Source organism: Aythya marila (genome assembly GCF_965140915.1).
Source record: "Aythya marila genome assembly, chromosome: 24".
In the NCBI taxonomy this organism is placed as follows: domain Eukaryota; kingdom Metazoa; phylum Chordata; class Aves; order Anseriformes; family Anatidae; genus Aythya; species Aythya marila.
In genome coordinates, this window is record NC_139065.1 from 6264142 (window position 1) to 6286064 (window position 21923).

Sequence of the window (21923 nt, forward strand, 5' to 3'; positions counted from 1 at the left end):
GAGCTAGAGTTGGTAATTTAAAACCTTTGCATTGGTGTCAGTGCCTTATTTTGACCGGTTTTGAAGCAAATGTTCCACATGCCTCGGATGTGCATGCACCCTGATCGCGTCCCAGGTACGGCTGCATGTTTGCTTGCAGTCACCACAATGTGTAGTACAGATGGTGAGAGGAAAAAATGGAGGCATCCTGACAATGTTGTGTGCTGTAGTCCTGCCTTCTCCTGTATGGGGGCTCCTGAGCTGTGGAAGGCTGTTCCAGTGCAGGAGCTCAACTCCATGTTCGCTGCAGGAGACTTCGGGGCACATTTGACAACCGCTGAGACGAAGAGGAAGCTAACACTGCGGCATCATTGGCTTCAGACACCTCTTGTGTTATGCTTGCCGGTCTGTTAGAGTTAATGTGACATGCAGATGAAGACACCTTGAAATGCAAGCTTGCCCTGGTTGCCTTGACATACTTTAACCTCCTGTGGATAACGAACCTAGTGCTGTCCTGCAGCCATGCAGGATCACTGCTAGGCTGCAGGTGCCTTCCAGCAAAAGGATGCCATGGTTGTGCTCCGCGAGGTGTCTCTGTTCCTGGGGCAAAGAGCTGTGTAAATCCCTGAAACAGGTAAGGGGGTTTAAAAGGTTGAACTGAATTGTAATGTAAAAGGAGATAGTTTTGTTGTTCACCTTTTTTTGCTTCTCTAGCCTTGAGTGCCAACTAACTTTTACTAATGTGTGTTTGCTTTGGTCAGCGTGCCGCTCCCATCCATTTTGGGGATGGTAGCGACGGATCAAACTCTTCGATGTACATTCTGTGTTTGCTTTGGGGTTCCTGTTGATCACAAGGTTTCCTCACCCATGGGGCAAGGTGCCTTGGGAGTGGAGCTGCAGGACTTTGGTGTGGAGAGCTAGAGCTGCTATTTTAACTTCATGAACTGCTGAATTAACACTGACTTGTAACCAAGCACTATCTGTAATCTGTGTATGTTGATGTGGAAAGCCAAGCGATGCTTAGGCAAAGCTATGTATGTGTTTATGGGATGCTGGTATAAGCATTTAAATGAAGCTGTTTATTGCAAATGAGAGCATTTTTAGATACTGCTGGTAATGAGGGGAGACTTTTGAGATGGGATTTTCTTCCAGAAGCTGGTGTTTGTAGTTGAAGTTGATGTTTTTGCAATGTATTTCATGTTCTGTTGAAATGTGACCTCTGAATCTGTGATAACTCATAGCATTGTACGGAAGGTCCAGGGCCCGCAGCAGTGACAGGAGGCTTGCTTGAGCCTCTCTAGCTTCAACTTGGCTGGTGGTTGATGCTACCAGGAGAAGAGCGATCTGTTAGCATAACCCAAGTAAAGGAGATGCTTCTCAGAAGCTGGGCGTCTGCTTGGGCAGCCAGGCGTGTGTTTCAGGGTTCGGCGTGCTCCCACCTCTTGGATGTGCTTTGGCTCCTGCAGCAAGCAGGGCCGGTGGCGGCTGCTCCAGGAGGGTTCTGTGGCTCTGACTCAGACTCCTCCGTTACTGAACTGAGGGCTTGTTGCAGTCTCCTTCATGTTATGTGGTTATTCTGGAGACTTGGAGGTACTGTGGGATGTGGTGTAGGGTGATTCTCCTGCGGCTGTTCTGTAACACCAGGTTGGTTTTTGTGTGCTGGATCTGCCTGCTGAATTGGTTAGAGGAATGCTTCGGCTCCAGGAAAACCTGTGCTTTTGTTAAAGCTGGGCCCTCTGAAGGGTTAAGTGCTCTATATGCATCATATTAATTTGGCTGATGAGACTTCAGACAAGCAATCTGGGGAAAGTGGATTTGTAAAGAGAACCATTTAATTAACTGCACTGCAGTAGAAAGTGATGGCTTAGATGGGGAACCGGTGATTTGAATTCACACATTTTTTCAGAATTGCGCTTTTACCAGCCACAGCTGAATTAAGAAGTAAGTTTTAAACATCAGATGGCCCAGATTCTGCTCTTAGCTAATAACAAGCTTACGTTCGCCTCATGCTACTGGTTTACTGTAAAATAGCAAATGCTCCTTGAGGATATACTTCTGCCATGTGTCCCACGTCGGTGTGAGCTGGCTGGGTGAGTCTCCTGCAGAAAGGCGAGGGAAAGGAGTGGAAAGCACCTTGGGCAGATGGCTTTGTGATTCCTATTGTATCTCCTCCTTTTATTGTCTGTTAGCTGTGGGCCTGTGTGTAATTATAGCCAGCTTGAGAACTGGGTGAGGTAAACTCTTAAGGCAGGGTAAGCTGCTGGAGGACTGTCTGTGTCGCCCTGTGTGACAGGTTACGGGGTCTGCCCTGTGGGGCTGCGCGCTGCTGGTGCCTGCAGGAGGAGCAGAGACTGAGGACGGGGCGGCACTGACATTTATGACAATGTCTTTTAACAGTCCTTTGTATCTTCCACCAGTGATGGATGTGTTAATTAAACGTGGGTGCGGTGATGTGGTGGTGGTGCTGCAGCCGCCTCTCTGCTGAGCTCCCAGCCGTGCCCGTGTTGGCATGGGGCTGTCACATGTTATCCCAGGTCGGGACAGCGTGCGAGGGACCGTGCGCAGCTGCTGTGGCTCTGCCAGTGAGCCACAGGTTAATTGTGGGTGCCAGGTATTTCAGCTGCTTTCTTCCCTGCCTTGACCTTCATACCTAGTTCTGCAATTGGATTGGAAGGTCAGTCTGTAGGTTTGGAGCCACCTCCAGTATTTCCTGTCCCCAGACACAGCAATAGGGCAGGCTGACTCTTAGCAGTATGTACTGCTTCAGCCAGAGCCCTGTGTGCTGCCCTGAGCTGGCAGCTTTCCCGTAACACCTGCAATTTGTAGCAAGCGAGCATCAGGGTACTTAAGTGTGTATCTTTGTTCCTATGAAAGCACCACGTTCCAGGCCTGCAAAATCCCAAACTGCAGCGTGCCTCGGGACTGCCCATGGGTGCAGGAGGCTTGCCGGTTAGGGAGCCTGCATTTCACTTGGCTGAGCTTCCCAAAGGCTGTTGTGGAGCTCTGGGGGCTGGTGGAGCAGCAGTGCCCCGGGGGTGCTTGTGGTGGAGCAGCACTGCCTGGGAGCTGCTCGTGGTCCTCACCTTAGGCAGTGTTGGTGCGGGGTGAGCTTCTGAACAGCCTGGGCATGGTGAGGAAGGGGACATCACCGTCCCTTGTGCTGCTTCCCTTGGCTGGGTGAATGAGAGACCTCGCTCCTTGTGTCTGCCAGCCTGTCTCCCTTTCTCTTGCACTAAGGCATGATTCAAAACGAATTGGCGTGACGTGTTCCCGGCTGTCAGGGAGCTGATAACAAATGCCTTTTCTCTTCCTCCTTGACTTTGTTTCCTCCTCCATAGTTCCCTTCCCTTGCTTGGGTAAAGGCTTGAGGACACGGGGATGGAGCTGTTGGAGCGATGGGGTCACTGGAGGGTTGTGCAGACACCTCCCTGGCCCTATCTTGCCCATATGAGACACATCTATAGGGGAAAGTGCTCAAAAGCTCAGAGGTGACTTAGAAGGCAAAGTCTGCATTGCTTTGGAAATAGGGACTTTGACCTATGAATTGCTTCTGAAATTGCCCATGGGCTTGAACATGAATTCCTCATCTTCTGTGGTTGCTGCAGGCTTGAAAGCTTTTCAGTGAGGCTCCGTCTTTGTAAACTTACTTTAGCTCTAGATAAGACGTCTGTATTTTCAAACATCTTTTTTTTTTTTTTTTCTTTTTTTTTTTTTCCATTATGATAGCTGATAAATTCCCATCAGCTTCAGTGAAAGTAGCTGTACTACCTTTAAAGATGTTTTTAAAAACAAAAAACAAAGCAGCTCACCTCCAAGGGTGGCTTTCATCTGGCTGGAAGTAAAATTTCCAAGCTCAGGCTGTGCTGAATTTCCACACAGTGGCAGCCTGCATCACCAGAGCAATGCTGGAGGGGCTGCAACACGGGGTGTGCTGTGGACAGGAGGGAAGCGAGCACTGAAGGAGCCAAGCGTGCCTGTTATCAGTGTACGTAAGGGCGAGTAAACAGCAGAAACCACATGCGGTATCTGCCAAACAAGCGGGTGAAGGAAGAACAGCCTTGTTTCCTGTTGCTGGAAGGCTGTGTTGTCATATCCTTACCGAGCTATTTTAGATTGCTCTCCGCTTTGTCCCTGTGGCTTAAGGTAAAAGCAGAGACCTCAGCAGTGCCGTGAGCCAGAGCACACCTGGGTGTGGATGTGCTGGGAATCGCCACCCAAAAAGGCTCATGGAGCAACGAGCGAACATTCTTTTTCTTTAAACTGTCCCTGAATTAAGTAGGCCTTACTTCTCTCATAGTTAATGAGCGTCCTGCAAAGGCAGTGCTTCTCACGGTCCTGCTGCAGGCAGTAGCCTTGGTGTGGCTTTGTGCGCAGGGCAGCCAGCTGCAGGTGGTGGGGCTGAACCCAGGCGTCCTGACCTGCTCGCACCTCCCGGAGGCTTGCAGCTTCTTGGCCTGGTCTCAAAGTTCACCTTGTGCATGTGAGGGAAGGGATGGAAATGACCGAGCCCAGCCTGTGGAGCGCATTTTATTCCGAGATAAAGATTGTTGCTTTTTACGCAATAAAGATCGGGATCGGCTTTCCGTGTTCAGTGCCTGGGTTTATCAGTTGGCAGCATCTGAGAGCAGCAGTGGGGAAGTCCCCGGCTTGGTTATCACAGATCTTCTTTGTTAAGACAGTCTGAGAGCATGTTGAGGGCAAGACAGGAGACGCTTGCTCGTATAGTGAGGAATGGCTAAAGCTGAGTTTTTAAATCTTTGCCCTGCCTTTTGATGACGCAGAAGAGGCCTCCACCAACACACAACCATCAAGAGGAGGCTACAGCTGATAGCCAGGGCCCTAGAAAGCATACACTGAGCGTGCTTTTGTATAAAAATTCCAATATGAGTTAAGGACTTACACAGTATGTATGCTTTTTGATATGATCTCGAATTGCACTGTCATCCTTAGTTTTTAGAGAGAGAGATGATAAATCCCATCTAAACCAGCGTTTTACCTTGGCTTCTGCAAAGTCCATTGATGTGGGTTTCAGGTCTGCCAGGTGCTGCCTTATCCCTCCTGAGGGATGCCTGGCCCAGCTCCTGCTGCTCCTTGCTCCCTTTTGGCCAGAGCTGCTGCTGTAGGGGTTATACGTGGGAGTAAATCGCAGAATGTGAATAATGATGGAAAAGCATTTTTCACCCCTTTAGCTCCCCGGAAGGATTGCAGCCTTGTAGCCAAGCTCTTTGGGCCTCAGTTGTGCATTTCTCAACATCCCAGCAGTAGTTGATTTGTAGTGACAGCAGCAGGTGCTGCGATTTCCCACTGGAGAAGCTGAGCCTGTGTTTGGTTCCCCCCCTCTTTCTTCATTTTTATGGTGCTAAAATTAATCAGGAAGCAGGCGAACAGTTCCCTGCCTGCCATTACTTAGAAGACTTTTTATCTAAATAAAGTAGATTTTTTTTTTTTTTTTCAAAGGTGCTCAGGGATGTTGCACCAGGTTTCTGTTGAGATATGGTGAAAACTGGAGGCTGTTTCATTAGGCTTTGTTTAAAAGCTTTTAATGCTCTGCTGCATCAGTAACAAGCTTTGCTCTATCTTTTGCAAGATCTCTAGCATCTGGTTTCTCTGCACTGTTCTCCTGGTGTGAATTTTAGGGAGGTTTTCAAACCAAGGGCTCTTTGCTGACGTGCTTCCAAACCTGCTTTGTCATCTAGGTGGAAGTGGGGCACAGCCCACCATGGTAAGTGACCCATGGGCACCATGTGTGCGAAAGATGAGCTTGGGACAGGAGGATGCTATACCTGGTGACTACAAGTGCTGGGTTTCTTGAGGATGTTTTATTTGTTTTACAAGTTAAATTACTTCATGAGAAAGATCTCTAGTGGCTTGGTAGCAATGAGCACTACAGAGCGTGGGCAGAGATGATGCTTGAGAGGCACTGTGAAGCGTGTGGAACTTGAGACCGGGCAGAAATGGGAGGGTACCATGTGCTGAGCAAAGCCCTGTCCGTGCTGACGATCATGTTAAGCCAACACTGCTTGTTTTCTCCACCTTATATTCTGCAGTTGACTAAGGGAGCAGGAATGAGGGGGATTTGCTATCAGCCTAAGAGATTACAGCTAGATTTCTTTTGAACTTGTTTGTGTCCCAGCAAACCCTACTTCAGCATTTATCCGATCAACGTGTGATGCTGTTTACTATGCAAAACTGTCTTTATGAAATTATTCGCAAGATGACTTCAAAGGGATGGAAAATCTTCCTCCGGGCAGATGTTCCCATTGTTGTTGCTGTTTGTTTCTCTAATGTATGTGTTGTGCGTTCTTTGCGAGTAAATAAATGGCTTTGGTTTTCAGTGTTGCGAGGAAAACTAAGACATCTGTTTTGTGTTTGCCTTCTCAGCAAAAGGTACAAGAGGAGAGGAGTGGATGTGACCAGCAGAGGTTATCCTGAGCCTGCTGAGCTGCAAAGGCGGTGGCTTGAAGACTTCTCCTACCACCCTGGCTGATGGTAGGACGGTGTGCAGGGCATCTGTGAGCAGCTTCTCACAGCAGGGATTTCTTTTCCTTGACCTTTTTGGACAGATAAGAGGAAGTGATTTGGGCTTGAGAAAGGTACCTTGTCTATGCAAAGTTATTTCTGAGGCACATAAAGGCTGGTGGTTCCCGTGTGTGGGGTAGGATGCTGCAGGAAATGGGGACTCGTGAGCTGTCTGCAAAAGGAGATGGGGGAACAAGGATGTTGGAGACCCTAAATTTTCTTATATAAGGGTAAGGAAGTGGTGGCCTGTGCTACTCTGATGGCGAGCACAAGCAAGGGGGACAGTGGACTCTCCTCAAAATCCTGGAGGCTGGGGAGGTAAATTGGAGCAGATGGAATGAGGTTTGCCCACCGCATCCTGCAGGTTGGTTCTTGGTAGCAAAAGAGCTGAAAACAGCAGTGCTTGTGTGGAAATGAGAGGCGGTGTTCAGCAGAGTGGGTTTATTTAGGGAAAGGGGTAAAGAACTTAGAGCGTGAGGACAGGTACTATAAATCAGGCAGGGTGGGATCAGTGCAGCAGGGTGAGGATGTGATGTGTCGGCTCTTCTTTGTCTGCACCTTGCCTTGGTCTCTGGATCTTGCACTGTTGGATAGCAAAAAGCACTAGTGAGCTTAAATGTGCATTAGAAATGCAGAAGGAGAGGGATTTTTGAAGCTCTTGAGTTTGGAAACCTGAAGCCAAGCATAAGCCAGTAAAGCCTGAATAGTTTCTATTACAGCAACAAAACCAGTAGTCTTTAATTTGTTCAGTAGGAGCGTGAATATTTCAAGAGCTGAAAACTTAAATTTGCAAATGAAAGCTTCATCCCTGCTAAAGGTCTTAGCTCAATGTGCAGTGCAGGACTGGCTTGAGACAAATTACATGGGATCCGCTTGCCCCTCTTCAAGCCCCAGTGCCTTAAACGCCCCAAATAGTCCTTTTTTATCCTTAAACCCTGGTTGCTCAGCAAATGACACGCAAGGTCCTCTCGTGAATCTAAGCATAAGCTGGTACAGGTGGATCATGTGCTGTATTTGATGCTGCAGTTTGGATGTGAAAGGACAATTTCTGAAGCGTTTGCTGCCTGTGGATTTCTGCAGGAATTGGAGGAAGCTGTGAACAGGCAGATCTATGAGAAAACAGGCATTTTATACCACTGATATTCCTCACTGAGTGCAAATTCAGGGCTAAAATATTTCCCTTATTTCAGTATGCGTGGTTTCTTTGGCTTTTTTTAGTTGTGTAACTGCTGAATATGGCCCATCATCTGCAAGTGAGCTGTCGTGCCTGCAGCAATGTCTTAGCTGCTTAATACAGCTGTGAAGTTGTGCAGCTTTTTATTAAACATAGACTGCTTAATTTTGTGCTTGAAATAACCCATTGGGCAGTTTAAAGGAATGCTTCTATAGGGGAATAACTCTTGATGCTATAAAAGAAAAGGGGGCGAGTGGGGAAGTATCACGGTAGTGGCTGAGTTGGTGGCCATGTAAAACCCCTGTGATATCCCAGCTCTACATAATAATTTTAAAGGTAGTAACACAAAAAATTGCAGCCTCAATAGCAGCTAGAAAGGCAGGACAGCTGCACTGTGCCCATCCAAATGAAAGCTGTAGGGTGCTGGAGGAGCACGGGCTTGCTGAGCCCACCAGCGAGGCTCCGGGTGCTGTGCTGGGGAAAGTGGGGGTGAGGGCCTGACGAGTAGCTGTGGGGCTGGAAGTTTGCCCTGCTGTAGGTTTTGGTTCCACATCCTCTGCCGTGACAGCCAATTCCATACTAGAGTTTCTTTAGGCTATGGCCTTTGAGCTTTTCCAAGCTCTCCAACCAAATTCCTTTCACAAAGCCTAATAAAATAGGGATAATAGGGCTACTAAGATGGTGAAGGGCCTACAGGGGGAGACGTATGAGGGGTGGCTGAGGTCACTCGGCCTGTTCAGCCTGGGAAAGAGGAGACTGAGGGGAGATCTCATTGTGGTCTACAGCTTCCTCATGAGGAGGAGTGGAGAGGCAGGTGCCGATCTATTCTCTTTAGTGACCAGCTATAGGACCCACAGGAATGGTGTCAAGCTGTGGCAGGGGAGGTTCAGGCTGGCATCAGGAAGAGGTTCTTCACTGAGAGGGTTGTCGTGCACTGGAACAGGCTCCCCAGGGATGTAGTCACGGCACCAAGCCTGTCGGAGTTTAAGAAGCATTTGGACTGTGCGCTTAGTCACAGGGTCTGAATTTTTGGGTAGACCTGTTTGGCGCCTGGAGTTGGACTTGATGATCCTTATGGGTCCCTTTCAACTCAGGATATTCTATGCCCAGCTGTTTTTCTCATCCTGTTGGAAGTTAAAACCTTATCTCTTGTACCAGTCTGGGTCCCTGCATCCCTCCCCATTGCTAATTAGTCATATCTGAGTAAATAAGCTGAAACCTCCCCCTGCGCTTTGGCACTCGGGAGCTCCTGGCTGCTATGTCCCAGAGGTGAGGCAGCTTTGTGCTGGGCAGAGACTGGTGAGGCCGGGGGCTGCTGGGCCCCTTGTCCCCAGCTGGGAGCTGGCAGAGCCCCTGTGTCCCCCGTCTGTCAGCTGTGTTCCTTCCTGTCAAACAGCGCGTTACCCTATGTGGTTCTCAGGTGGCTTTAATCACACATGGACCAGAAACATCTAGTAATGCTAATGGTGAATCTGACATCTGAAAATCCCTGGTTTGATTTTGCTGCCGTCAGTAGCTTCAGGTGCAGAATGTCTGTGCTGGCTGTCGCATCTGGTTGCGGGTGCAATGAGGCTGGTTCTTCAAAGCTTCCACTGCTTTAAAGCTTCACGCCAGCGTGGGGATGTTGCTCGGGTTGGCTTCCTTTAGCTTCCACTTCTGGGCCAGTGGCTCAAAGAAGAAGGACATGGGTGAGATGAGAGCACAGGCTCCAGCAAAGAGGAAAGAGCAGGCATAGGTCTGCGTGTAGTCATACAGCCACCCTGCAGGAGGAAAGATCGTTAGTAAAGCTGTTGGATTTTCTCACTGAAAATCTTTTGTGAGGTGTGCGGGAAGTGAAGGACGTGTGTTCTCATTTCAGAATGCCTCCGATATTTTCTTTAGGTTACCTTAACTCTGCATGCCCGTGGCTGTGCAGCATGGACAGCTGGTGCCTGATCAGGTAGGACAGTTGTGACAGGTGTAACTGGCAAACATGTAGGATGTTCTTCCTGGGGTTGATGTTGCTGGACCCTTGTAGTGGAAGTTGATTTTAATCTGATGGAATTTAATTCCCAACTTCTTCCTGTTTCAGTAAGTGGGCAAGTAGCAGCTGCTGCAGCAGACATTAGGTCTCATTGGTAATGAGATGACTCCTTTGCAATGTCCGCGCTGCAGTCTCTGGATTCCCCAGACCTGCTGCCTTGTGAGCAGACCCAATTTAACACAACCTGTCTAATATGAAAGATCCCAGACTAAGAGCAGGGAGTGAACTTGCTTAAAGGTAGCTTTGCTGGCACTTAAAAGGAAAACCTACGTTCAGTAGAGACTCAGGTATCTGCAAGGGGGCAGACTGCCTTTTAAAAATGACCTTTAAGTGTTTTGTTTGGTTACATCATATCATCTAGTATCTGGACATTCAATTTAAATGTGCATAATTCCTCTGTTTGCATCTAAAATGTACAAAGCAATAGGAGTTGCTACTGTGTGTAATAAATTCTATAACATACTCCCAAATCTAGCATATGGATGCACAAGGTGGGTTAGCAGCAGAGTGACCAGCTGAGCTAGATCTGCTACTGGTGTACATCAGAATTCCTCCCTGACATCCACGGATTTACACAATTTACACCGGTGTTAGATCTGGCCTGAGTCTGGGATTCTTAAAACTGGAAAGGAGTGGAAACAGCAATGTTGTCCCAAGAGATCCCGGCTTTGCACTGGAGCACTGTTCCTGCTGTACCCGTGAGCGCCCCAGCACTCAGTGGGAAAGGGAGTGATGCTACTTGTTATGTGGCTGTGTGACTGGCAAGAGGTGCTAACGTTTCCTTCCTGCAGATTTGTACGGCCATGGAGTTCTGTAGAACAGGGGAAAGGCTCTTGCTGCTTTGCTGTACTGCTGCTTCCCTGTGGGCTTGCCAGCGGCATTTGGTTTCTATTATCCTATGCCTATGCTGTGAAGTTTCAGTGCTGTTTTTTTCTCAGGGATATTGGTTGAGCCCTGCATGTGCCTTGGCCAGAAGGCAGAGCCAAGAACCCATCATGGTTGGACTAGATGATCTTCAGAGGTCCCTTCCAACCTCGGCCATTCTGTGACGGTGCTGTCTGTCAGAAGGGGACCCTGTGATGTAGGACATGGTGATGCAAGTCCTGCTCCAGGGCCCTGTATGTTGTGCAGGTTTGTTTATTTTGAGAGGTGGGATTGATTTTTCCTGCCTGAAAGTCTGTGAGATGTGGACAAGGGATGCTAATGTAGTCATTTGTAAGATGTTGGTGTCCAGGACAGAGTGCTCTAGTCATGGAGCTCTGAGTATTTCTATTATTTTTTAAAATTGCCTTCTGGATATTTATAAATGTGGGATTTTATTTATTTATTTTTTTATATAAGCTCAAGCTAGTGCTGAAGCATGAGCATAGCCTCCTGGCTGGCAGAGCAGCGATGGTGAAGCCTTCACCGCCAGACGTCCCAGCCTTCAAAGCTCCCTGAGCAAAAAGTTCCTGCTCCCTGAGCAAAAAATAAAAGCAAATTCCTGCTGCAGAGAGCAGAATTAGAAGCCAATGATCTGCGAAGTCTAACAGAGCAGCGGTTTTGCAAGCAATTCTGGTAAATCCCTGGCATGTAAAGTGGTACAATGCAAACAAGCGCTGCACATGCTTCTGCTGTGAACTGTGTTTGGGTTGTTGAAATTGCACCACTGCTCTGTGATCAGCGGAGGGATCTGGCACCTCTGGGTTTTGTTTATTACAGATGTCCTAGCAGCAATATCTAGCGTGAAGAGACAGGCAGAATTTAGGTGAGAACATCTAAATGTATGTGCCAATGCAGCTTTCAAATGATTCCTTCCTCTCCCCCTTCACTGCACATGTTTGTCGGGGCTGGAGTTTTTGTGTGCTGGCTGCTGGATTCTGTTCTGTAATCCTGGATTATGTAGTTTTTTTGTTTTTTTTTCCTTTTGCAGCATGAGTTACTGATTTGCCCTATTTATGGAAATAAAATATACTCTCCCTCCTTAGCTTGATTGTGGCTTGCCAAAATAATGTTTGTTTTGTCTTGTTCCACTTTGGTTTTGCTTTTCAGAAGGGCAGGATCGTCCAACAATGCTGGCAGGCAAACAGCTGTGAGCAAGCTGTCAGGCTTCTCGCCCTGGGCTTTCGGTCAGGCTGGCTGCCTCCAGACTCAAGGGCTTTAAGTTAAACAGATTTGCAGGTAAGTCACTTTTTCGTTGCATTGTGATTAGGCTTTGCTCTAGTGTGCAAAATAAGTGTTTTTTTTTAATATGTGTGTTAATATTATGTCTTGGGGTTCACTATAAAAATTTGTCTTCATAAAATTTTAAAAATCGTACTTCTGAAGTCAAAGTTTTAGGAAAGTCGGCAGCAAAGGCACTAAACCCCAAGATACATAGCATTTAAATCCCATCCTGTATTCTGCAAGGAGCAGCTGCTTTTGGAAACTTAATCAGTAGTTTCTAGCCCATTCAGTATTCATGCTTAATACAGCTGTGTTGGAAGAAGAAAATTGCAGAAGAAAAAGAATTGGAAGAGAAAATTGCAGAAAACTGAAAATTATCTTGTATCACAAACCTAGATCCTGATCTGTGAATCATTTCCCTCTTGCTCTGCTTACATTGAGACAGATCAGCAAGAGTTTTGTTTCTTGGCTTTGTTTGGCCTTTATTTATCCCATCTGTATTAAGAAGACTGATTTCTGTGCAAGGCCTTTTGCAAGAAACCTGCTTGCTTTACAAAATCCAGACATGTTCTTGCAGTGAGTGGTTAGCATCTTCAGAATGCAGAAGGTTTCCAATTAGCAAAAATACATTGGAAGCAGATCAAAGTGTAGCTGCTGTGTTAGCGTCTATGATGCATGGATAAAGGATAGCCAACTTATTTATTTTTGTACTGTCAGAGAATTTACTCAGATGGTTTTACAGGTATTGCTTTGTGGTGGACATACATCTTGTATCAGCAGAAGAGATCTTCCCCAGTATAGGCTATGTATCACTGTGACAGTGTAAAGCACACTGTCAATGAAGTACTTTAGTTGCTTGAAATTGCATCCATATACAGATTTTGGCCAACCTAGAAATATTGATTAGGGAAATCAATCTTTCTCATGCCTGCAGTACAGCAGGCTTGCTAAAACTTTGCAGCACGGAGGTGGTATTTCAGAATACTTGGCAGTTTGGAGCCAAGTGTGCCTGCAGGCATGGGGCAGCTGCCAGCGCGGGGCAGGGAACAGCAGAGGAAGAACGGTTTGCCAGGTTTTAGTCTGAGTCCAGGGCACATCTGCTAGGTGAGTCGTGGAACATCGTTCACACCAGTGTTTGACCTTGCAGCTTTTTCTGTTCACTTTCATTGTAGGAACAGCTAAGATCTTCGTTCTGGATATGAGGTGTGACTAAGGGTCAGGGAAAGGATGAGTTTTGTCCTGGCCTGGATGTGTGGAAGAGAATGAGCCCTTCTTGTGAACAGAAGCTCATTTCTGAGTGCTTGAAATCTGCCAGATACTCAAAACTGTCTTGGTTTCCTGGCAGAGAGAGAAGAGGAAAGGCTTTTCATCCTCCTTATCTTTGGGCCCAGGAGCTCTCATGGCTAAGTAGTGTAATCGTTTTCAAAACAGATTACTGGGGCTTCACTGTACATTTCAGTGCGTTGGCGGGGCTGCTGCTGAGTCTGTTCGAGCCTTGCCTTTATCAAGCTGTCTTCACAGAAGTAGTCTTCCCTCCTATCCCTCTGTTTCTAGCTCAGTATTAATAATGCGTTCTTGGTGGTAAAATCTGTGGTAGTGTGGTCACCATTGATCTGCTGTGGTCAGGCTTATAAAGGGGGGGAGGGAGGGGTTGGAGGCCAGCATCCTTTTCCCCATGCAGCTGTTAGACTGCTGGTTGGGCTTTGCAAATTCATGAGCAAAAATATTGCCTGTGTAAAGATAATGTTCTTAAATATGCTTTTTTCTACTTGGACAGAAAGACCATCTGTGGATGCTTATGGGTAGGCGAGTGAACCAGAAGTACACTTAATTGGTGGATATCTGTGGTGGGTATATGTGGTGTGTAATGTATGAATTACCTGCTAGAGGAGGTCCACCGATGGCTGCTATCCCAGCAAAGAAGGAAGCAAATCCCAAGTAGCTGTGGAGTTTTGGCACACCAACTAGATCTACCTGATTGTAAAACCAAATCAGTAATTATCGGTAGGGTTCATGTGAATGAACAAGGCACAAAGCACCTTTTCTCGGGAGTTTCCTTTCCAGCTGCTGTAATGTTTGGGGAGGACTTTGCACATGTAGGTCTGATTTAGCCTTGAATCTGCTCGCCTCCTTAAGGTCGGTGCTGAAATTACAGGGATGCAAGGTGCATTGCTCTCATCCCGCTGTTTGGGCATCTCCTGAAACTGGTGATGCTGCTGAGGCTTTGAGGAGGCTGGTGTAAAATCTGACTGCATTCCTTCCCGGGAGGAAATCCCAAATTGTAATGTTGTTTCCCTATCCAGATCCTGCTGTAACTGGTCTGTGTGTTACAGATAATTCAGGGGTTGGGACCAGATATTCACAACTCTCTGGTTTTGCCTGAGTGCTTGTAAATGAATGGATTCATTCTGGTTCCCAGGAGCTGGAGCCATCTCCTTTAGAAAGGAGGATATGGGAAGCAATTAGCTGAGTCAAATCACTGACAATCTGCAGCAGACTCTGGGTGCTTTTGTTGCACCTGGGCTGTGCATGCCAGTCAGCTGGCTGGTGGGGAGACTGGGGCAGAGACTGGGGCAGACTGGGGCTCTCGAGGGGCTCAAACTGAGGGGTCTGGAGGGGAGACCCCTCTGATGCAAGTCTGCGACAGCCCAGGGCACTTTAGCTTTAGGAAAAGGTTGTTAGGTATTTTGTGGAATATTGCTGGAAACACTGTGTATTATTATTATTTATTATTATTTAAAGAAATATCCTCACCAGCACAGGGAGCACCAGAGCCAGGAATCCACCACAGAAAATGGCAAAGGCCACAGCGTAGGTCATGAGCAGCGGGAACGTGGTGGCCAGAGGGCAGAGAAGGTTGGTGATGCCGCAGAGCACCAGGTAAGCTGCGTGGTAGTGGTACTTCTTGGTCCAGTTCTGGTCAGCGATCCACCCCGAGAGAAGTTGGCTGACTGTCTCTGTGATGCCTGGGGAAAAGGAGGTCATCGAGCCTCAAAGAAGATTTTTTTTTTTTTTTTTTTTTTTTTTTTTTTTTACATTTTTTTTCTCTATTTTGTGAAGAGCTGTGAAATGCATTCCGCCTGCCACTTGCTTTAAGGATGTGGCCACAAAGGGCTGCAATGCCAAGAAGCTGCAGGAAGGCATTTTTAGGCTGTTGTAAAATTCATGCTTTTTTCTTTACCTTGGTGCCTTCATTGCCTGTGGGTGCACAAAAGTGGTATGTAGAAATTCAATTAAGGGCTGTGCACTCAACAGAAAACTCTGAAGTGCCCTTCAGTAAAAATAGGAAAGAAAGGTTTGTCACTTGATCTTTTTCAAGATGAAGAAAAAGCAGACTACTGAGAAGCGTTTGTGTGTTTTTTTTAAGAAGCAAAAAAGGACAAAAGCCCAGCTTTTTTTTTTTTTTTATTAAAGGATCAGCAAACCTTTCATACTTGATTTAACGTTTCCAGATGCCTTTTTATAAACTAAAGGTGAAAGGACTTGTAACTGTCAGCTCTATCTTGGTGACCCTCCTACTCTTAATTCAAAATGTCAGATGAATTGCTGTGATCTCTTTCTAGACACTTCCACAGCATGCATAATTTCTAAATGTTATACAGCATTGTAGAAGACAAATTTATTTTTGTATAATAAAATATTTTATCATGACTGAGAATGGAGCCACTTTTTTAAACCTGATGTGACTTCATTGTAATGCCTTCTTTATGTTATTATTTTTGGGAGCGGGTGGTATTTTTTTTCCCCCCTTTCAGGTGAATATGCCAAATCCAAATGGCTAGATGCAAATTATTAGTGTGTTTTTGTTGTTTTTCTCTCCTAATACTGTATTTCTCTCTGCATACATTCCTGGGTCAGACTAGAGGATCTGGATTTCTGTGGGTTTAAGCAAAGCAGGGAGATTTGTGGGAAGGCTTGGGAGGACTGCTAGCACCTATGCAATTTGAAACTTGTGTTTGTTCATTGCAGAAGGGATGGGTGATCATCTGGCTTAGGTTGAGAGAACCACCCACCATGTGAGAGCAACTTTGTACTTGTACAGAAGGCAACACTATATATACAGAATGGGGGGTAAGGGCTGTGAGCTCAAGCTATTTCATGAAGATTTATTCTAGAACACATTTGGGACTATTTCTTGGCAAGATTTGTGTCGTATTTCTTTCCTATTTTGGCATCATTGTAATTATAAATGTGTTTAAAAGATTCTTTTGCTTACCAGCCACTGAAATGAGGTAAGAAGCATCCATGCTGCTTATGCCCAGCGTCCTGGCTCTTGCTACCAGGTGGAAGATGGGCACGAAGTAGGCCAAGTGGCTGAACAAAAAAGACCATGTAAAAATGCAGAAGAGGGGATCCTTCAAAGGGGAAAAGTCAAGGAGAGGCTGTGGATTTTCTTCTTCGGTCACTGGGAGGGGTTTACAGCTACTCATGTCCTCGCTGGCTATTTCTGGGGAGCTGTGGTCTGCAGGGGCTTTCTCCAGCCCTTCCGACGCCTCTGCAATTGCCGGCCCAGAGATGTTTCCACTGCAGTGTGCCGTGGGTTGCTCTGTGGTGGGCAGGTCCTGTGTGTGGCCAAGCTGCACTCCCGTGCCAGGGGCTTCATCCAGGTGTCTAGCAAGGGTTTCTGAATCTTTTTTTGGCACTGAAGACTCACTGTCATGGTTTTTAGCAGAGGAGTGTTGAGGCAGCTGGGTGCTGATGGGACGCAGCAGCATGCTGGAAGGCACGAGGTTTAGCATGATGCCTCCAAAAATCAGGAGAGTACCTAAGCAAAGACAAAAGATGCCTTTTTTTTTTTTTTTTTCTTTTTTTTTAGATCTATTTTTAGACAGGATGTAATCCATGTTGGATGTGGAGTAAGATCAGCAAAGAGGTAAAGGTGCCTTGCCAGAGCCACTATTCTGCCTTTTGGGCTGGAAGTCCCTTTCTTTCTGATGCATGCAAAAAGAAAACAGAATCTGGGGAGGAGGGTTGGTGCATCCAATTTTAGTTTTTAAAAAGAGCCTCAGGTGCCTTCTTCACCCCAAGGAATGTGGAAACTGGGAGATGTGCTCACCTTGCCAGCCATAGGAATTGATGAGAAGCTGTGTGAAGGGTGCTATCAGGAACGTCAGTCCCATTCCCGAGCGGGCGATGGCGTTGGAGAAAGCCAGCCGCTTCCTGCAGCGCTTGGCCGTCATCACCGCTGCTGCCTGGTAAAGGCAGCAGAACCCCATGCCTGCGATACGGGTCGAAGTGGGATGTTAGTGCCAAGAAGTGGCTGCTTTGTATTGTGAGGTCTGGGGATTCAGAGGCATGCTGTCCTAAGCTTATTCTCCCTGCGGTGGAGGTGAAAATGAAAATGGGGACTGACTGCTATTGCTATCAGTGGAGAACAGGATTTCAGGCATGTTTAGTGACCAGGGTTTTTGAGGCTGTGCATTTTCACTAAGGGATTAAAAGGCCAGGATTTGTGGCATATGTTGGGTCCAGGGGAAAACATAACAAAGTTAGTGTGGTCTAACATGTTGAAATTGGTATCTTATGCTCCTGAGCATGAAGCTTTGGGGTTTCATGCAACATCTTATGGAAAGGGGCTGGTGGCAGTAAAGGGGCCGGTGACAGTGGGGGCACAGCCTGGTTTAAATGAGCTGCTTCTGCTCGTGTGCAGCAAGGTCCCCGTGTGCCCGTCTGCTGCAGGCAGCTCACCCAGGAGGAGTCCCATGGAGATGCAGAGGAAGGGGACGCTGGTGGCCTGCGTGCTGAGCAGGCAGCCGCCGCTGACCAAGCTGGCACCAATGATGGAGGTTGGCCGCTCACCCAGCTTCCTGCAGACCACGGCCACCAGTGGGGCTGCAAGGGAAAAGAGGCAGAGCTCTTGTGCCCAAAAATGACAGCTGATGCTCTGCAGGGCCTGGAAATTTGGACCCTGGAAATCTGGGGGAAGAGGACGGAATTGAAGCCCTGAACATCCAGATTTCCTTAACTTGTTTCTTGATGCACAACACAGCTCCAATGAATTATTCAGCAGCTGGTTTGATTGGAGATATTAATAATGCTGCTAAGAGTGAGGATTTGCTCATGTCCTCTATAACCAAGCAGCTACAGCAAGGTGCTGTGAGCCCATGGCTGGGAACAGAGGTGCCACCCCCAGAACGCCCCGGGGCCCCTTCCATCAGAGCAACCCGATGCTGCAGAGTTGCTCACCTCCCAGGAACCTCAGCGAGGACATGATGGAGCCGATCCAGCTGACTTGCTCTGAGGAGCCCCCTACCTCCTCTTGAAAAGCCACAAAGAAAATGCCAAAGGTCTTGAGCATTCCCATCACGAGCACATTAACCTGAGTTCAGATCAGAAGCAGGTTAGGTGCTGCAGGGGACAGGTGCTACTTTCCTACTGCTTTGTGTGCTCCCTCGTTCTGGACAATTTGTTGTGTTCTGGGAGAAAGAAACTGTGAGAAGGGGTGCAGTGGGTGTTGGGGAATATCGTTAGGGTGGACTCGTGGTGGCCATGTTGTGCTTTAAGCTCACCCGAATCCTGTGCAAAACTGGCTTTTTCAAAGAAAAAGCAAAATAACACCAGAGCTTAACTCTGCTAGTGTGTTTTGCTTTGCAAATTGTGTTTTTAATATTAAATAATAATATTAATGAACAGGTCTCAGTGCTATGAAACATTGCCAGCAGAGGATGGGAGATGAGTGGAGCAGGCACGGGTGTTTGCCAGCCCCATTTCCTAGGCTGGCCCTGTCACAGGGCAAAGGACAGTTGGTGCCCTTGATGTCCTGCCTCCCTCCTCCTGGAGCTGGGGTTAACGATTGGCAGCTGTGGACCCTGCCAGATCCACTCTGCAGTGGGGTGGAATGGGGAAAGGTTTCCTGCATGTCCTGGCATTTCTAGCTGTGTGATGGGGTTTTCTTTATTGCTGGTGGGGGGGATCGCCTGGGCTTGGGTGCTGGTATTGAAGCACATGGCATGGGGATGTGCAGGACAACTGCTTTCCAGGTGGGATTTCATGGCTCCTGCATAATTATAAAACCAGTGTGGGGACAGAGGCGGCTCGGGGGAAGTGAGGATGGTTGCATCCTTGTGATTGGGGCCTTTGGTGAAAGAGCTCTTTGCTCAGCCAGCAGCAAAACAGGGACCACTGTCTGCCTGTCCGCAGTGTGGCAAAGCACTTTCTGTCTCTTAGTGATTGCCTCTCTTATTTTGCTATCAGTTGGACAGGATTAGACTGTCCTGCATGCACCAGACTTGAGACTTTCCACAGACCCCGGCTTCCAAAGGTTTTAGATGAGTTTGTTCTCTGCTTACCAGGAAGAAGTGGAGCACCGCTACCCATGCCCACCCTCCACCTGTGCCTCGGCTTGAGTCTCCCGTCGCTGCTGGTGGCTCTGGCTCCAGCTTTTCCTCTTTCCTTTCCCCTGGAAATGAGAGTTTTGGGGTGTAGTAGCTCCTTGCTTTTGCAGTTAACCTGTGAAATGCTTCCCTGAGAGCATCAGCTGCCCTTGAACCCCCTTGGTCCTTTCCCTTTAAAGAGGAAGCAGCATTTTGTGTTCAACTTGAGAAAGCTTTTGAGGATGGGTGAAGCTTTTACCAAGCTCTTTTCCAATGGATATTAGTTGCACGTAATCACTGGCTGCAAACAGCTTAGCCTCCTTTCTCCTTCCTACCAAATTGCTAAAGCTATTTAATATTCAGTGATTTCAAGTGACAAGCACCTCCCTGCTGATTTAGAGCACACATTCTATGGCTTTAGGACATAGATTTGCCAGAAGTTGGGGGTTCACTGTCTGTCTGTTACCAATCTTTGAGCTCTCAGGGGAAGCTGTCCATTTCCCTCATTTCTCTGCTCCCTTCCTTCCCATTGCCTCGCCTGTGCTGCACCTCCTGTGGTGGGGTTGATAAACCCAAAACTGTTCCTTACCGTCTTGCTGCTGCATGCTGGAAAACCTTCCCTGAAACAGCAGATTGCAAAGACGAATCGTCTCTTCATTTGCTCCAGAAATGAAATCCCCACATTGGGACCTGCCGCCCCCAAGTCTAGTCCTTCGTCTGTCTCCGGTGAGGACAACCGAGGCAGGACGTTTGCACTGGGACTTTGTGGACGCAGCCTTCCTCCTCCGCACTGCCTCCAGGCCAGGAGTCCCTCCCCTTCCTTGGCCGGGGCTTTCACTGAGCAGAAATCCTGCCTGGAGGAAATGGAGCCTCTGGAGGAAAAGCCTGCAAGGATCCAGCTCCAGGCAAGGCTCCGGGTCCTGCTAGACATGGAGTGGAGCAGTAGGTGGCAATGGTGGCCTGAAGCTAAGCCGTAGGCGGCTGGCAGCCACCCAGCCCTTGGCCCCAGAAATAGGAGAGAACCTGGAAAACTTTGTGTTTTACAGCCAAGGTGCTCTGCAGTGGGATCAGGGCAGGAGCTGGTAGCTGAGTGCATTTGAGTTGGCTCCATGCCTCTGTTGTAAATATGCACAAACTCCAAGCAAACACAGCCGCTTCATCCCCCCATTTCGGCTGACCTGTCACCCCGATTGATGTTCCTAAAATAAGATAGAACTTTAGGATCATGACCATGATCTGTCCCTTCCCTGCCTTGGCAGAGCAGGCAGCACTCCAGCTGGGATCTGGGATCCAGCAGGATCCCAGGACAGAAAGACAGGGTTGGATGGATGTGTGCATTGGGCTTTTATTGAAGTAGGATGGGTTTTGCAGTGCATATGGTTTAAAGGCTCAGGGCACAGCTGGTCACTGTGGCCGGGGGTGCTGGGGAGGAGGCAGCGGTGGCAGCGTTGGGTGCAGTGACTGCGCTCCAGATGTCCAAGAGGAACCGCTCTGCCTCCTCAGCTTGAGCCACTCTGCGTGTGGCCAGGGAGCAGATGCGGGTCCCTGTTAATGAGTGCAGTGGTCCCAGGGCTCGTTACTGGGAGCACTGAGTGCTGCTGTGCTCTTCTGTGCTCGTTGGAGTGCTGAAAACCAGCCACGTGTCCAGTCCCCTTGCCTTTTTGCTCTTTGAGGGACAACAGCTTCTGCTGGCTTTTGGCTATTTAAAATGTGCAATATTACTCTCTTCTGAATAGATAAGCCTGGAATTTGAGTATCAAACAACAAAGAAAAGGGGGGAGGGAATGATTTAATAGCGCAGAGCTTTGTGTGCTGTGCCTTGATGGTGCTGGAAACACAAGGCATAGATGGGAAATGAAATTGCTCAAAGTTTTGGGATGTTCATAGCACCCAAAAGGGAGGTTTGAGGAGCTGAGCACAGACTGGGGTGCCTGAGGTTGGTGTATGCATTACTCCACAACTCAGGCAGGCTCCCTGTGGTGATTTAGGCACATGGCAGCTTTTCATTTTTGGGACAGGTGCCTGTACTGTAGCTGCAGGACACAGGCAGGGGCTGGCCACGGCTGGAGGAGGTCAGGAAAGCCAGTTCTCAGAAGGACTCTTGAGTTTGCAGGCAGCAGACATCCCTCCTCCACGCCTGCAGGCTGGGTGTCTAAAACACGGCTGTTCATCCCACAGCGTCTTCCTGAGTAGAGTGCAGGTTACTTTGAGTATGGACACCTTGCAGTGGTGGCAGTGCTCTCCTTCTGGAGCAGCCAGCCAGGCTGGGGGGGGAGTGCAGATCCCCCTCCACTCCTGCTTAGAGGTCACGTTGTTAATTGAACTTAACAGGAGAGTGTAGCCCAGCTGGGCAGGGTGGGCTTGTCCCTTGTACCTGTTTCATTCAAAACAGTGACTATGAGATTGGAAACATCACTGACATGTGCAGTAGTAAAGTCAAAACAGTGTGAATGCACGTTTTTTTTCTCTGACCCAGCCCTGTTAGCTTATGCTTCACTGTGAAGCTTCCTTTCTGCTTTACACATGAGGACAGCTATAGGCTAGCTCCTTTTCCCTGTACGTAGGAAGCATCTGAGTGTAGCAGTTTTTCAAGGGAAAAGCCTTTCTGCAGGATTGTTTCCCTGTACCATTTCATATATAAAGTGAAGAAGCACCTGGATTTGTAAGGATGTTGTCAACATCCATTTGCAGTTCATGCAGCCACAGCAGGCAGCACAGACAGGGCCAACAAGTTTAGGTTTGAACTTCAATCCAAGACCTAATAAGCAAC

General features: G+C 47.9%; 1 protein-coding gene and 1 long non-coding RNA gene across 2 annotated transcripts; one reads left to right on the forward strand and one right to left on the reverse strand.

Moving 5' to 3' along the window:
• Nucleotides 1-30: 30 nt before the first annotated feature.
• LOC309886924 lies at nt 31-13412 on the forward strand. The gene is made up of 4 exons (XR_014319000.1): nt 31-613; nt 6361-6468; nt 11727-11855; nt 13013-13412. It is a non-coding gene; the product is annotated as an uncharacterized lncRNA (long non-coding RNA).
• SLC16A4 (solute carrier family 16 member 4) lies at nt 6500-19929 on the reverse strand. The gene is made up of 9 exons (XM_082778249.1): nt 19743-19929; nt 19130-19239; nt 18027-18159; nt 17529-17672; nt 16897-17058; nt 16057-16605; nt 14595-14806; nt 13721-13814; nt 6500-9432 (listed from the first exon to the last, which is right to left on the reverse strand). Exons 1-9 carry the CDS (start codon nt 19756-19758, stop codon nt 9278-9280), a joined length of 1575 nt encoding a protein of 524 aa, XP_082634375.1. The 5' UTR covers nt 19759-19929; the 3' UTR covers nt 6500-9277.
• Nucleotides 19930-21923: the final 1994 nt, after the last annotated feature.

What these genes read in the sequence shown, in the direction of transcription:
- SLC16A4 (XM_082778249.1), bottom strand. An exon ending in CTCGCTGAGGTTCCTGGGAG is followed by an intron (nt 17,673 to 18,026) that starts GTGAGCAACTCT and finishes TTTCCCTTGCAG; the next exon opens with CCCCACTGGTGGCCGTGGTC. An exon ending in CAATTCCTATGGCTGGCAAG is followed by an intron (nt 16,606 to 16,896) that starts GTGAGCACATCT and finishes GTCTTTGCTTAG; the next exon opens with GTACTCTCCTGATTTTTGGA.